Below are 15179 nucleotides of genomic sequence, written 5' to 3' on the forward strand. Positions count from 1 at the left end.
TAGGAGGCAGATGACCAGAGCGTAGCCCTAGAGATGTTCGGGCCCGACAGCTTCGGCATCGGAAGTCGCAAAAGCGGCTATTTCATGTCCACCATAGTCGAGCAGGAGTTGAATATTCACATGAGCGGGTCGGCAAGGGTCAAAGACGAAGCCGCGGTGTCAGAGTAACCTACTACGCAGACGGAGTTTGTCAATGGAAACCAACTAGGACCCTACACATCTTATCCGGAGACAATCTCCCGGGATATTGTTGGGGTCAGTACTCCTTCGCAGCATTTATCCGATTGGGTAGAGTAGTAGTAGTGCCTTGCTGGCATGTATAACTGCAGGCTTTCCTTCACCTCGGTCAGGTTCAGTCTCGCACTTGCAGTCTAACCGACACAGGCGCACTGACGTACCGTCTCCTGTGGGGGGGGGGGATGTGAGCGCCATGTGGTTCAAGAAAAGCACAAGCCAGGTAATTATTGACAAATGACAGTCAACAAGACAGGCTTGACCAACAGGCGGGCTTGGCAGTCTAGGGTTGGTGACAAAAAGTTCGTGTGCATTTAGTGCCGTGCTGCCGTCCCATCACGACCTATGAAATGAAGGAAAAAAGAAGACACCATGGATTACCGCAAGGTAACACCCGGAGTTGGGGGAACGTGGGACCAGCACGAGTCGTTTACCACCGAACCGCGGATGCAATCGTGTCCACTTTAATTACCTCTATTCTTGAAAGTTCCAGGGGGTGGACTTGTCCCACATTCTCTGCAATATTGCTTTCGCCAGGTCGTATTCGAGGACTCATCATGCCATCAAGAAGAAGAGCTTTCTGGGCATGATCATACTGGCACAACCCCCAGGGAAACCTTCCAGTGGTTTGCAGCCAAAGCAACGTACTGAAATAAAATCATCATTCCTGATCACTTGGAAATGCCGCATCTCCTGGGGCGTTGCCTGGCAGGCAAAAGGCCTTTCACTGTACGCGAGTAGGACGCTCGGTCGATCTCAACCGTGGAAGGTAGGGGTACCCAGGGGAAACTGGACAGGGTTGGCAGCTCTAGGTATGTAAGGATCGCGGCGGCGCGCAAATAGTGTGCGAAACCCCAGGACGATGTGTGTTTTTGTTTTTGGTGAGATATCCCACCGCAAGTTATCATGGGATAGAAAAGTAAAAGTTACACTAGGAGGTTGGTAGTCGTGCATATCGAGATGTCACGGAATATCTACTGGGTCGCGACAAAGGTTGGGCTGCAGCCACTGTACTGGGCGCCCAGCTGAAAGTCGGTTGCTTTGCGTAACCAAGTGTGGGTGATGCAAAGAATGTAAAGAGGTTGATTCAATGCACCTGATACAATGCATGTGTATATCAAATAGACTGATTATTGTCTGGATCAAAATGTACTTAAAATGTACTTTGCACCACAAGCTCGCACAAGTTGTCATAACAGTTCAGTTATTTAGTTAGTTGTGCCTACCTACCAGGTACTGCTCCGTGGTTCGACACAGCCTTCCAGATTTGGAAAGTCGTGCACCCCAAACTTTTCGCGTACCCGATTCGACCAGGATGTTCTCGGTTACCGCTAACCGCTTGGAGCTAAACCCGACAGACAAATTAGCAATGCTTGACATGCAAAAAAGCAGCTCAAGTCACCGCTACCCTACGAAAAGCCGCAAAAATTCCTTTGACAGAAGCCCAATTGTCTTTCCTTTTTTTTTTTTTGTACCAATTATTATACGAGCAAACCCAACGTTGTAGCCAGGTCCGTATAGCTCTGGGGCCTGGCCTTGCTTTTGTATCGATCATCATTTCAACCAAATCAGAAACAACATCGTTTTCCACCTGCCTCCCCCCCACCCACAATGGCTCGCCAAACTGGACGCTTCACCCGGAAACGGAGCAAAAATAGTGGCTCCCTTGGACATGGTCCCCGTCCATAGTAACCACCTTTATCAACCGTAGGCGATATTGAATTTCATTTTCAGACCCCTTCACACGATGCATGGGGCATAAGAGAGAGAGACAGAGTAGCCACCTTGATCCTGGTCTAGTACGGGTATCAACCAGCAAGGCAGGGGGGCGTTACAATGGGGAGCTTTGACACTTTGTTGTATTAATTTGTTTGATTAATTGTCCTAGTGTTGGGTTGTTTTGTTTACCAGAAAATATATCTTTCCCTCGTCTCTCGCTATTCTGGCCGGTCTCTGGTTGGTCTCTCCCTTCATTTTTTACTCCTTAGCTTCGGCCACAAATTTAATCACGACCGTTTACGACGACGACGACGACGACACTCGCTCCTCTCTCAACAAGCCTTTCTGAATCCTCCAAGCGTTTTTGCTATCACCATCTCTCTGTGTGCTCTTGCAATCTCTATAATTCTGCCTTGTGAAAAAATAAAAAAAAAAAAAAACTCCCTCTATATTCCAAAACACCCGTCAAAATGAAGAGCTTCTTCGTCCTCCCCGTCGCCCTTCTGGCCGCCTCTGTTGTCGCCCAGGACTCTTCCTGCGGTGCCACTTATATCGTTGACGCCTGCCTGACTGGCGAGAAGGCCAAGTTCAACGCCTGCGAGGACAAGGACTGGGGCTGCAAGTGCGCCAGCTACGAGGCCATCGTGACCTGCTTCAACAACGTATGTTTTCTCTCTCCTTGAAACCCCTCGTCAACTACAGAAACGAACCAAAATCAAGTCCATATTCTGACATCCTGCCCTCCCAACAGTGCCCCAACGACTCCCGCAAGACCTCCGAGGAGGGCCAGAAGAGCATCTTCTGCGGCTACCACTCGCAGTTCCCCTCGTCGACCGCTTCCGCCAAGACGGCCAGTGCCACAGGCGCCGCCGCCACTACTGCCGCCGCCGCCGCCACCACCAGCTCTGGCTCCAGCTCCACCGGCAGCTCCACCGCCGCCCAGCCCTCGCAGACCGGCGCCGCTGCCGACCTCGTCATGAACGCTGGTGGCATCCTGGCCGTCGTCGCTGCCGTCGTCGTTGCTGTCCTGTAAAACAATGACACCAATAGGGCAGTCAAACTAATGAAGCAAAAAAAAAAAATCACGAACGAAACAAAAAAAAGGGGGAGGAACGACACAATGAGAACTGATTACACAAAAAAAGCACCACTTGGTTCCGACGCCACAGGAACACAGAAAAAGGTTGACGAAGGTCACGGGGCCGAGGGTTGTCGACGTTAATANNACCCTCTAATATACGTCAACCCTCTCCCCTTGTGTTCCCCGTCACCTTTGAATAATGACAGTATACCTCCCCTTCCAGAGGTGGGGTGTTGGGATCCACATGCCGGTGAAATCACTTGGTATTTTCAGCCCGGTCCGGTGATGGAAATCTGTTTAATGATACTGGATGGAGAGAAAGGGACCTGCGAGAGCGAGACAGGTGAACATATCTGGTAATACCTTGCTTGTTTAGTCTTTTCCAGTATATAATGATATCCACGGCGTGTTTGTATGTATTGATTCGTCCACATCGACTAGGTTCAATCTGGTTCAAAAAGTGCATCGAAAAAGCAAAGCTCATGAATCAAACTTGTTGCCTTCTAAATCTTGAATAAGCCTGGCTCATGTCTCATGCCGACCCCATCTATCCCCTCAACCCCAAACAATTGAACGGTCAGGTATAGAACATCCTTCTGGAACATAGTCAAGTCCAAGTCCATCCATGCATGACCATTCCACCCGAAACCCGTCCGTCATTGTCATCTCCTGTTGTGCCATGTAATCAGTAACTTAGAAAGCCAGGATTCTTCCACAATATCTTATCTTGTAACTCCATTTTCTTCAAACTCGTATGCACGCTAACAGACTGTACAAGTACAAATCAAATCATAGAAGCTGAAAGCGGGAGAACCGAGTTGCATATTCTCGCTCCAACCACCCGTCAAAAAGTGTCATTTATGTACAAGTAATCCCGACGCAAAATGATCGCCAGGCCGCATTAATAATTTGTATAAACAGTGAAAATGTGGGTGTATGAGGACCCTCAATATCTTGTTCCTCGAGAGCGTGACGGAGAGAGTCAGGTACAAAAATACGAGTTCAACAGCTCATCACATCAGGGCAAAATGTCCCTGGCGTCTCCTTGCATGCGCGGCTGCGGTTGCCGAGAACTATTCTTCCTCCGCCGCCCTTCTTTCCCGGCGCCACGAACAGGGCTCACAAATGTCACGTGTCTCGCCTCCTCTTTCTTCAGGTTGACCGCCGACGAGCCCTTGCCGATCACGCGTGGCGCCAGTTCGTGTTCGTCCTCGAGCTTTATCTCAGTGACTGAATCCTGGTCCATGATATCGCTCACGTCCGACGAGCTACCGTCGTCCGAGTCATCGTACTCGCTATCATCGCTAACAAGGGACGGTGCGTTATTGCTAACCAAAGTGTTGGGGCTCAGTTCGACGTCCATATCGTCATCGAAAAGGCTTGCCGGCTGTGACACTTCTGTTGTCGGCGTAGCTATGGGCGTAGCCAGGGTCATTTGAGGAGAGCATCCCTTGGCACCGTTCGCGCAAGGCGCTGGTGCCGAAGCAGCTGGAGCTCTCGCCGGCATCCGCATAACGCCAGGGGGGCGACTGACAGCAGGACTGAACTGAGTCTTGGCAGTTTCCTCGCCCTCCTCCGAGTCTTCGTCATCATCAGCCATGTACACATCCGAGATATCTTCTTTAGTTTTGGCGTCTGCTACATGCAGACCTAAGTCGATGTTCAAATTCTTGCGCATCAACAACCGAGAAAGGTGCGGAGCCTCAGGTGCGCTGACGGAAGAACTGCCAGTCGACCTGTGCTCCGTCTTGGTGGAAGAGGCCTGTGGCACTGGAAGAGGCAACTTGCGCTCAGTGTATGACTTGAGAGCGGCGTCCAAGCGAGTCTCGAGAGAAGCGAAAGCTTCTTGTTCTGACATATCTGTCCGAGCAAAAGTGTGAACCAGGCCAGAAGCCGGAACCAAGGGTGAAGGCCCTCCTCCAACTGCTCGATCCTCAGTGGCGCTCGCTGCACTGGGCCCTGCACTGGCGCCAGTGGTAGTAACACCGCCAGTGACACCAGATCCGGCAACTTCATCGACTTCGATTGGGTGCCCACAGTGAACTGCAGCCTCCTCGTGGCTCTTGTAATCCCGCTTATGAGCAATTCGACAATGATTAATGAATCCTTGGGTGCTACTGAAGTTCTCGCGGTGACAGTCGACACATACAAGCTTGACCGTTTTCCCGTCGGAGCGTTTCAAAACACAGGGCGCTTTCTGCTTCGGCTGGGCGTAACCTGTGTTGAGCGAATGCAGCTTGGAGCTCGTCGACGCTCGAGCGCCGCGAGAGTTACCCGGGGCGACACTTTCACCAACACTGTTCCTTGTCGTCCTACCTTCCGTCGCACTCACTGGCGCGCTGACATGGCCGCCCAGTCCCTGCCAGGCTGGCAGAAGGCCATCGAACTTGGGATCAGGGATGAGCCACTTGGCATAGTGGCGCGCGTAAGGGCCGTCTACTACTCCATATGGGGCGGCCCACTCTGGCACCGGTTCGCCAGGACGCTTGCGCATGGCAGGGCCCTTGCCGCTGCTGATGTCCAGCATCTGTTCGGGAGTGGGACACGTGACTGGGTAAGGGATCAGGTGACATCTGCGCAACTGTTCCAGAGCGATCTGGCATTTGGCCAGCTCCTGGTCTATTAACCGCAGCTCATTGTGCTTGTTCAGTATTTCCAGGCTGAGTTGAAACTGAATAACACCTTGGACCTGCCTAGTGTCAGGGCTTGGTTGGTCAGTCACACACCCAGCAACCGCGGGTATGCCGGCGGCCGTGGGCTCCGGCTCGTCGCAGGGCGCGCCGACATCATCTGCGGGAGGCGTTATGTCGCGCGACTCGATCTTGGTACGCTTAGCAGAAAAGGTGAGTGGCGAAATGTCGACACTAGAAATTTTCCTCTTGAGCTTTTCTGGGCTTCGGAAAGCTTTTGGGGCAGCGGTGGAGTCCAAATAGGCCTTCACTGGCTTTGCGAAAAGTGGCATAGGCAGAGTCGCATCCACGGTCTTTTCACTTCCCCTTGAATCTTTGGTCCAAAAAGCGAACATGGGTAAGAGGAGTGACAGAATTCACGATGATGCTTCGATCAGCGTGTGTTGTTTGGAGACGACCCAGAATTTGTCGCCGGTGTGGTTGGTGATGACGGCACCTTTGGGGGGTTATTATACAGCTGGGGTTGACGATGTTGCAACGTATGAACAAATGAGTGATTTGAGCTAAATGTGGAGAGAGAAGGTGGTGGTGCGACAAAGATCGCCGTCAAAGTCGGGGCGGGTTTTTGCGCAGTCTAGACAGGCAGGCAGGCGCTGACGTAACTGAGCACTCTCCCTCCGTAAGATGACCGAATCGTGGTGACCCAAGTGTGTTTGTTGGTTCAAGTATGAAGTATGTGGCTGCAGCTCTAAAAAGAAAACCACAGATATAAAAGATGACAAACGCAAAAAACGGCTGCGCTGTAGGCAGCGATGATGTGGCAAACCCAAACACAAAGCGAACCCGGGGTCGCGCTTCGTTGGGCCCCAAAGCGACAGGGAAAAAAAAAAAAAATTCAGCCGAGCGCAAAAGTAGGCCAGCAAGGTGCGAGAACTAGTAAAAGCCTCGACGACCGATCAAATGTTATTAAAAAGGGGCTAGAAATGGGAGAGGTATGATTGCGCAGTGCAAAATAAAATGAGTGCGGGAAGGTAAACGAGAAAGGTGAAGAATAAAAAAATGAAAACAAGTGCAACTTTGGCAATTGGAAGGGGGAAGACAGGAAATTGCGCTGAACAGTTGCGCGCTTTGTTATCCTGCTCGATTTGCTGGCTGTTGTTGCGGTTAGAAAAAAAAGTTGTTTGTTGCGGGTTGAGTGGGCGATTGACGGATTGTCAGATCAGGAGTGGGAGGTCAGGCAAGGAACGAATGGGAAATGCAAGGGAACCGGGGGGTGTGCGGCATGAGTTTGGGACGTGCTTTTCTGATAGTGGTAGCAATGACTGACAAACAATGAATGATTCGAGGAAGGTGTGGGTGATGGGATGTGAGTGGGAAGGGCTGTGGTAAGAGCGAAAGTGGGAATTTCCTTTCCGCTTGGCCCGTTTGCTTTGGGGGCAACGCCAACAACAGGGAAGAGGCCTGTCGGAGGTGGGATGGGTGATATGCAACCTGATTGGCTGCACCCTGTCTTACGAAGTGGGTATTTCTGGAGGGCGTAAGCAAGGGGCCAACGACCTCTTGAAGATTTGAGATGAGGAATGGAGGGAAATGGATGAGATAGGAAAGGTCAGGTAGGATAGGATTGTGAACTTGTGTGACTCTTCCCTTTTCTCCATCTCCCTCGATTCTGAGTGCAAACCATCGTCTACCCTTTGGCGCCGGGCCCAATTACAATTCAGCTTTCTTTATCAAGCAGCCAAGTATCGTCTAAACCTAGGAGCAAGCTGGTGGGATGCCGCCATAATAGACACGCACTTTGATTTGTTTATTCCTGCACTTGGGCTGCGCCTGGTTGCTGCACAGCAACAAGTGCACTTAGGAGTGGTACGGTCAGGTTTGCCGATCGGATCAAGTGTGACGCTGGTGCAGTTTCTATGCTAGCTTTGGCAGTGATTGCCTTTTTCAAATTCACCTAACAGGTAGGCCCCTTCAGTAACCCAACCTTGCTTGCCAAGCAACCAAGCCAAACAGTATGTAAATATGTAAATCGTACGTAGCTAGGGTTATGTGTGCCCCTATAGGTACAGTACTGTGCAGTAGTTAGTCCAGGATGCAATCGATTTCTTTTGTCTGCTCGTTAATTTTAGCACTTCCCTTGGGCCTATGGCTAATCAAAATCGCCATCGCAATCCAAGTCCCGTCACATTGCCGTCACATCGCAGCTTGAGCCGACGCGATAATAATATGCGCAAAGCTTCCAGGGCCGGATTCCAGAAATCCGTCTACCCCCTGGATATCATACTTAAGCGGTACATAGTCCCATCGGTGGATACAACTAGCCAGATTACCAAGGTCAAACATGCGCTAGCTCGTCTCCATCCCAACAGCGGCTGGCAGTCCCGGTGGCCTCCCACTTGCTGAGTGGACACAAAAATGCGGATGGTTGTGGAACTGTGGAGGAGACAAGTCGGTGCTAATTTCTGGGCACTCGTAACACAGCATGTCTCGGGCATGCACCATGGCGTCGTTCGGTGCTGAGCATTTTGTTATGCGTTCCTACGGTAAGATGCTGGAATACTCTGTGAATTGTTTCTCTGCGTTCTCTGGTCTTGTACCTGGTTCTATCGTCTTGCCAAGTTGCCAGGCACCGGATACGACAGTGTACCTTTAGGTTTCTTTGCTACTAAGTACTTACCCGACTCCTCGATACCACCCCTCAATTCCAAACAGCAAAATTCTCCCTAATATCGACTGAACTCTGCCGGGGTGTATGAAGTCTATTTCGGACCCTTGACACACTGCTACGTGTGCCATGACAGCTTTCCCCATCCGTAAAGCTTGCAAGAGTCAGTTTCGATGCATGGAATCTCGGAAACAGTAAAGGTTCTGACGCTTTGATTGATTTCCCATCCGTGCACCAGAAAGTCTTCGTTGCTTTTAATCTAAACATGGAAGCCTCGTAAAGTGGATCCCACGAAACATGCCGTCGCAAACATGGCATCCCACCCATGGATTATGCCCGATGGCCAAGGCCAAAAAGACCAGGCTTGCCCGTCGCGGCTCCACGGCTGGGCAGAAATAACCTTCATTCGTTTACTATATGTATACTATGGAAGTATATAAAACTCAGGTAGCCTCACAGATAATTGACATATAGCTTCCCGCCCCTCGCGCCCTCAGTTTGCAACTTGGTTACGCAATGCGCCTGTGTTTTACAAAGCACTACTTTTGGTACCACTTCATGGCACCCGATTGATGCACGTTTTGCTTGTGTTAACCTCGTCTTGGGTACTATAGTAGGATATCGCCAAGAGATGTTGAGGCATGGACTATCTACTGTAAGTAAAAGGTAACATGTTATCCGAAGCAAACGTGCACTAGCTTGCTGATTGGATGGCAGCTGGAGTTGCTTCCAGGTCGTGACTTTACTCCGTAAATCTACTTTTACTGGGGATACCTCATTCTGACTCGTCAGTGGTTCGGTAATTCTTTTTCTTCATGACTCTTGAGTTCGTCATTGTGTGCTCTTTTACTACCTTAAAAGAGTGATAGGCTGCGTGAATACGAAGTACAATATACCGTAGTGCATATGGCGTTGTCGGATCTAAATATTCCTATAGTTCACGCTGCATGCCTATGCAGTATTATTAAAAGCGAGTGAACATCTGATTTGAAGTGCAATTCCGTTTCCTCCTTGCATCTCAGTATCAAGAAGCCTGTTTATTCACGATGAGTGAACTTTATTTAGGGCAGTGCCATGCGACATTGGCAACATGCTATCGCGTACGTACAGTTCGGTCTTTCGCGGCGCTGCATTTGCCGTACTTGGTAATTCTTTTTTCAGCAAAATCGTGTCCATTAGGCAAGGCATGCCGGGCTATTGATTTCAAAACACATGCCATCACTGAAATTCGTCGGGCCTCTATCATAACACCTTGAACAGACTGGAACTTTACATACACTTAAATTTGAGGTATCTGTGAGTGCGACTGCTTCATACATATCGGTCAGGAAGAAATGTGCGCATAAATATCCAGGCTACAATAACTGTTGCACTAAAACACGGCCAAAAGACGAAAGCTCCCGTCTATGACTAATGCCAGTGATTTCGAGAAATATAGCGTGCAACAATAACAGATCTAGGAAGATGCTGTATGCCAAGCAAGACTCGAAGTCGACCACATCGATATATCCTGACATTTGGTAGTAGCTAGAGGTTTGTAGTGAAGCAAGATACATGTGGTAACTTGTCTACTTTATTTCTTTGACCCTCCTCGACCAGATCTTTCCTCCCGGCTCAAGGATACACTCGAATACTTCCTAGCGATACAAGCTCTATTAATATCTTTGAGTACAACAAAGATGTTCCAGGATAGGTAGTGGTGGAACGAGATGTCGCTACAGCCATCAGGAGCCTCGTTTTTGAAATGGAAAAAGAGCAGTCCTTAAAAAAAAAAACAAAAAAAGTAAAACGACTATATTCGTCGGGGTTTTTTTTTTCTTCTTATTTCATCATCGTAGTAATGGTCAAGATAGGTATTACCTCCTTGCCAATCGGTAGGCACTTGTGTGAAGAGATGACTTGCGCAAAGCTCCCTCACCTCAGCTATACCTAACTGACGTAGTCTCTTATCGATAGTTTTCAGGCGAACCCCACCCTCAGCCCTTCAGCTCCCGACGCGTCTGGTCGTCAATAATTTGCCCGATTTGAGTGAAAGCTTCGGAGCTTGTTGATTTCAACGTCCACAACGCAGACTGACGAAAAGCCACACGACCACCAGAATTTGGTTTTATGAGCCAGACACAAAATGGCAACAACCATGGCAATCCTTCCCTCAACAGTTCCCAGCCAAACGAAGCGCAAACAGCCACCCGATGGCACGACTACGATCTCTTCCACAGACGATGCTACCAAGAACAAGAAGCAGCGGACGGGGCCAAGCAATTCCCAAATCCCTTCCAGACTGCCGCTAGAGCCTCACGAGGCCATCCTGACCGAGCTGCGCCCACGGTACGACGTCGCTACCTTCTCAGTCATATCGTCGACCAGCATGTCCAAGCGGATCGACCAGATCCTCAATCACCTCGGCCGGTTCCACCCCTCAGACATGGCCGTCCTGCCTGGTGCCGCGCTGCTGCATGCCCGCTCCAGGGACGCCGCCAAAATGGTATCCTTGACCGAGCTGGTGCGTCGCCGGATTCACGAGGAGGGCCAGAAGTGGTTCCAGTACAACAGGCTGTACGAGGTCGATGTCGAAGCTTCCCACGAAAGCACCATTATCGAGGAGACGGTGCTCCATGGAGTGTCTGACGACCTAGATGAGGATGGATTCGAGGTCGCGGCTACAGAGCGGGCGGCAAATACCCCGAATGTCTTTGAGAGAGCAGTCATGGGTCGGCCCAAGACTGAGCATGCACTATATATGAGTGTTTTCTTGTCAAGAGTGCCAATCCCGGAGCTGAGGGCAAAACCTTTCATCACAGAGCAGACGAACTCTGACATAATTAATCAGCAACAAAAGCGAAATTTTGGCTAGCAACCTCCAACCCGTCGACCCATATGAGCATATGAAGACTTTATTTTTATCTCCCGAGGCTGCCATCGCCGTATAGAAAGCCACACGCTTTGATTACTAGTCGACATCTGCTGTTGGCAGAGCCGCACGCCTATGGCTGTGTATACAAGACCCACAGCCCTACCGCCATTGGTAGGAGGGTTTTGATGAAAACCCTTTGGTATTCGAATTGCATTTGGCGTTCAAGGAATGGACGTAGACATGATACCCGGAATTCGGAATGAGACATGAGGCAACCGGGGCTTACTCACACATCTGCTACTCGCCTCTGACTTTCTAGTTCCAGATAAACACAATCATCCTTCTGTACCTAATTAACACGGCAGACCTGCCTTTGCTGCCACCACCCTAGCATTTAGTATATCCAAATATAACATATCATGCTTCCCCCCCCCCCCGACTGAGGCATCGTCTCGTCGCTAGTATTTGTACAGTTCCGCAGCTTTCCAGGGACAAAGAATAACCTGCGTTACAAGGCCACACCAAATTCCACACAACTCCGTCCCACCGCACCAACAGCAAATCCGTTTACACCTTCTTGTTCTTGTCATACGTGACCCTCAACACAAAGTTGACCACGACGGCCAGGAACAGGATGATGGCCAGCATAGTCGGGCCGAACCTGTCGTCGAATCCTGCCTGTCCCCGCTTTCTGATGGTGGCAGCACGCCAGTGGTATTGCCACAACGCATAACCCATGGTGAACATGGCGACCAGTGTGAACATGATGGAGGAGATGAAGGCCGGGCGGTCACCAAAGTTGAGCATGCCGACGGCGAGGGCGCCCAGAACGACGGTAAAGTTGAGCCATGAGAGGAAGGTTCTCTCGTTTGCGAAAAAGACCTTGGGCTCGACTCGCGTCGGGAGCGCGATCCGCTTGCCTGTGACGGACGAAGTTGAGGTATTGTTAGGCGAGGCTATTCATCTTGATCGACCTGTCTCTCGCCGGAGAGGCTCAATGGATCTTACCCGGTGCGGTTTGAAGTAGTGGCTGGCTCGACATTGTCTTGGTTGTTTAAGTGGTCGCGTAGACGCTTCGAGGGGCGTGCGTTTCCTTAGAGTGGCCTCGGCCCGGGGCTGCGATATGTGATTCTGTGATGCGCTCGGGGTTCCGGATCACGCCAGCCAGATTCACGGAACTCGATATTCACAAAGCGCAGACGCAAGCGAGAAAAGAATTGACTCAATCGCAATTCCTGGTTTTGTACAGAAAAAAAAAAAAGCTTGTATAAATGCCTTCCAGACCGGATCCTCCGACAGACCCCAAGCGCCATGGGCCGAGTCTGGGCCTTGGAATGGACAAGAAGAGCTTTTGACTTAGAGCGGGTATCTATCGTAGCTGCCCCCGCTTTGGCGCTACACGTGCAGGACTGATTGGATTCAACGCCAAGGGTGCTCACGTGCCCCCTGCCTGAAGGTGGCTCCCGTTGCCCCGCAGCAAAATCTCTCCTGCGCTGGCCGAGGGGCGTTGTTTGTGTTTGGCTAAGGTAATGTTTGTGGTCTGACGATTCACAATTTCGGGTTTGTTGACTTTGACTTTCTGTTGTTGATCCAATGCGAGCCGACCGCGCTGTTACTTCCTGCCTACGATCCGTCTGTCAGCCTTGTCAAGCCTCCTACCGGTACAAGCCTTGCCATTTGTAACCTCCAGCACAGTTATATCCATCTTTTGCTAAGAGGTTTGCAGATCCGAGTAATACGTCGCGTGCCCACCTTGACTTCCACTATCAGACGACATCTTCCGTTCCAACATACCTCAGTTGCAACTCCATCCAAAAAGCACAACAAACATCACAATGGCTGCCCAGGGCCCATCTGTATGATTCTACCTGCCACTGGCCGACCCAGAATTTGCCGCTTATACTGACAGGTTCATAGCCAATCCCAACCAACCGCCTAAAGCAGATTGCCGCCGATGTATGTATTTTCGAGCATACTGACAAGGCCCGCTCCGTACATGCCTACCCGTTGGGTTCGCTATGAAGCCTCTGCTGACATACCAAAAAGGCCTGTAACGATGCAATCGGCAGCGCAGAGTTCTATGATCACGCCAAGACCGAGCAGTGGAACCATCAAATCATTGTATGTTTTGCTGCCGCCCACCTGGAGCGAGAGCTTTCTTGATCGGCTTCTGCCAGACCGCCTCCTACAATCACTGGGGCACACGCAGCTAACCATACATGCCACTACGTCGCATCCATAGAACACGATACTCAAGGCCGTGATCGCTGAGTCCCAGCCTTCAGACAGCACAGCGCCCCCGCAGTTCAAGTTCGCCGTCAACAGCACCATCGTACAGCACCTGGTGCCCTCTTCAAAGCTAAACAAGCCCGCGGGTGGCGCCGACGACAAACCTGCCAGCACCGCGACTAGCACGGATGGCAAGCCGCACGTCGGCCGAAGGGGCATGCACAGCGCCACGGGAGCCTTCTGGAACGACAAGACGGACGGCATGTGGACGTACAAGCACGAGGGCGACGAGAGCAAGGGGATGGACGTTGTGGTCATGCTGATCTGGATTGCTGTATGACAGGTCATCTCCGGCATGTGTGTGGGTATAAAGATGCGGGGCCATTTACGATCTGAGAGAAGCTACCATACTGGAGATTTGTTGCACTTCTGGCGTTTTATGGTGTGAAACGTGATCAAGATCAAACGACGTGTTCTATGCTAAGCAACTGCGTAAGTGCTGCCCTGTTGATATTGTTTTCGATTGTTGCGCGGGTGTTAGATTGGGCTTCTGCCTTTGTCATTGTTTCTGGATTTTCTCCTCAGAGATGGGCACTAGCTACTTGTATGATTCTATTCACGCCGTCGAGTCCACGCATAGTTGATGATATTTTGCCCCTGACCGCCGCCAAAACAGTCAGCGCAGTGGGGCCATGATCCCGCGATCTCCGATCTCGCTCTCTCGGGACGGGGTCCCACTGACGTCAACATCCTCAAGGACATTGGCTGCCATACATCAGCGCATTTGGTTCGGAGCACTTTTGGTGCGGCTGACCAGGGCTTTCTTTCCGGAGACGGCCTGCTTTTCTGAGTGGCAGTAGTATACGTTATGGCTGCGATGTGTACCCAACCATCAGGCTATATGCTGTTGTGCCTGGTTTGTCGCCGACGAGACCTCCTATTTTCAGAAAGGATCGACTTATCACAGGCCACCAACCTTACGGGTTTGATATCTGGTGCCAGCGGCAAAATGGCTTACACCCAGTAAGATTGATAGTCAACACCACATAAACCCGAGCACATAGTGCCTATTTGGCGTCTTGGTCTAGTCCCGGCCATGTTTGTCGATCGAGCAAGGGACGGACGTTCAAGTGGACGTTGTGGTGGATATCATTACGTTGCGATGCAGCGAACACGTCGAAAATCGCTTGCTAATCGAGCCTCTTGCCGGCAGTCCTTGTCAAACCTCACAGCAGACCTCCAAGGTCGATAAGCGGTCGCTTGGTTGTCAATTGTCCACACTAATCTGCGCCTATGCTGTCTTGCACGTAGTAGAGTCTTGCCAAAGATTACTCCTCTGGAGATGATTGGGGTACTATGGTGATCATATCGGCGATCTCTGGGGTGTCGCGCGACTCTGTGCGCGAACAGATCGCACTAACAATTGCAACCGACGTCAAGATTCATCAGCCTGCTGCTATAGCTGCTATACCAATGCCTACAGAATTTGTGAATCAAATACACCCTTGCTAGCTTTAGTAGAACCATAAGACTGATAACCACCCCTCGAGAGGGTTGCCTCTTTGCCACTTTGCGCTTTGTCTACAACGGCATTGTTCCTTGACGAGGCATCGGCCAAGACCAAGCAGGCAGGGTTTTGCCCGAAGATATCAGTTAAAATGGTTACCAGTGATTGGGAATGTCGGAGCTTATATCCGGATATATTGTCAAGTTATCAGTGCAGATGGGGAAAAAGGTCAGCTCTCCAATGCATAAGACTGTTTGCCC

The 15179-nt window shown here is 50.6% G+C and overlaps 5 protein-coding genes across 5 annotated transcripts; 3 read left to right on the forward strand and 2 right to left on the reverse strand.

Annotated features, from left to right (window-relative positions):
- Positions 1–2423: 2423 nt before the first annotated feature.
- On the forward strand, positions 2424–2986 carry PpBr36_08130 (uncharacterized protein; the record flags this gene model as incomplete). Its single annotated transcript, XM_029895262.1, has 2 exons — positions 2424–2615; positions 2705–2986. The coding sequence occupies 2 exons, from the start codon at positions 2424–2426 to the stop codon at positions 2984–2986; spliced, it is 474 nt and encodes a 157-aa protein (XP_029746993.1).
- Positions 2987–4052: 1066 nt separating this feature from the next.
- PpBr36_08131 (uncharacterized protein) lies at positions 4053–6059 on the reverse strand (the record flags this gene model as incomplete). The annotated part of the gene is made up of 1 exon (XM_029895263.1): positions 4053–6059. One exon carries the CDS (start codon positions 6057–6059, stop codon positions 4053–4055), a length of 2007 nt encoding a protein of 668 aa, XP_029746994.1.
- Positions 6060–10454: 4395 nt separating this feature from the next.
- On the forward strand, positions 10455–11183 carry PpBr36_08132 (uncharacterized protein; the record flags this gene model as incomplete). The annotated part of the gene is made up of 1 exon (XM_029895264.1): positions 10455–11183. The coding sequence occupies one exon, from the start codon at positions 10455–10457 to the stop codon at positions 11181–11183; it is 729 nt and encodes a 242-aa protein (XP_029746991.1).
- Positions 11184–11750: 567 nt separating this feature from the next.
- Positions 11751–12225, reverse strand: PpBr36_08133 (uncharacterized protein; the record flags this gene model as incomplete). Its single annotated transcript, XM_029895265.1, has 2 exons — positions 11751–12103; positions 12192–12225. The coding sequence occupies 2 exons, from the start codon at positions 12223–12225 to the stop codon at positions 11751–11753; spliced, it is 387 nt and encodes a 128-aa protein (XP_029746992.1).
- Positions 12226–13018: 793 nt separating this feature from the next.
- On the forward strand, positions 13019–13752 carry PpBr36_08134 (uncharacterized protein; the record flags this gene model as incomplete). Its single annotated transcript, XM_029895266.1, has 4 exons — positions 13019–13039; positions 13101–13139; positions 13230–13304; positions 13426–13752. The coding sequence occupies 4 exons, from the start codon at positions 13019–13021 to the stop codon at positions 13750–13752; spliced, it is 462 nt and encodes a 153-aa protein (XP_029747245.1).
- Positions 13753–15179: the final 1427 nt, after the last annotated feature.

Source organism: Pyricularia pennisetigena, chromosome 5, assembly GCF_004337985.1.
Source record: "Pyricularia pennisetigena strain Br36 chromosome 5, whole genome shotgun sequence".
NCBI classification, from domain to species: Eukaryota; Fungi; Ascomycota; class Sordariomycetes; order Magnaporthales; family Pyriculariaceae; genus Pyricularia; species Pyricularia pennisetigena.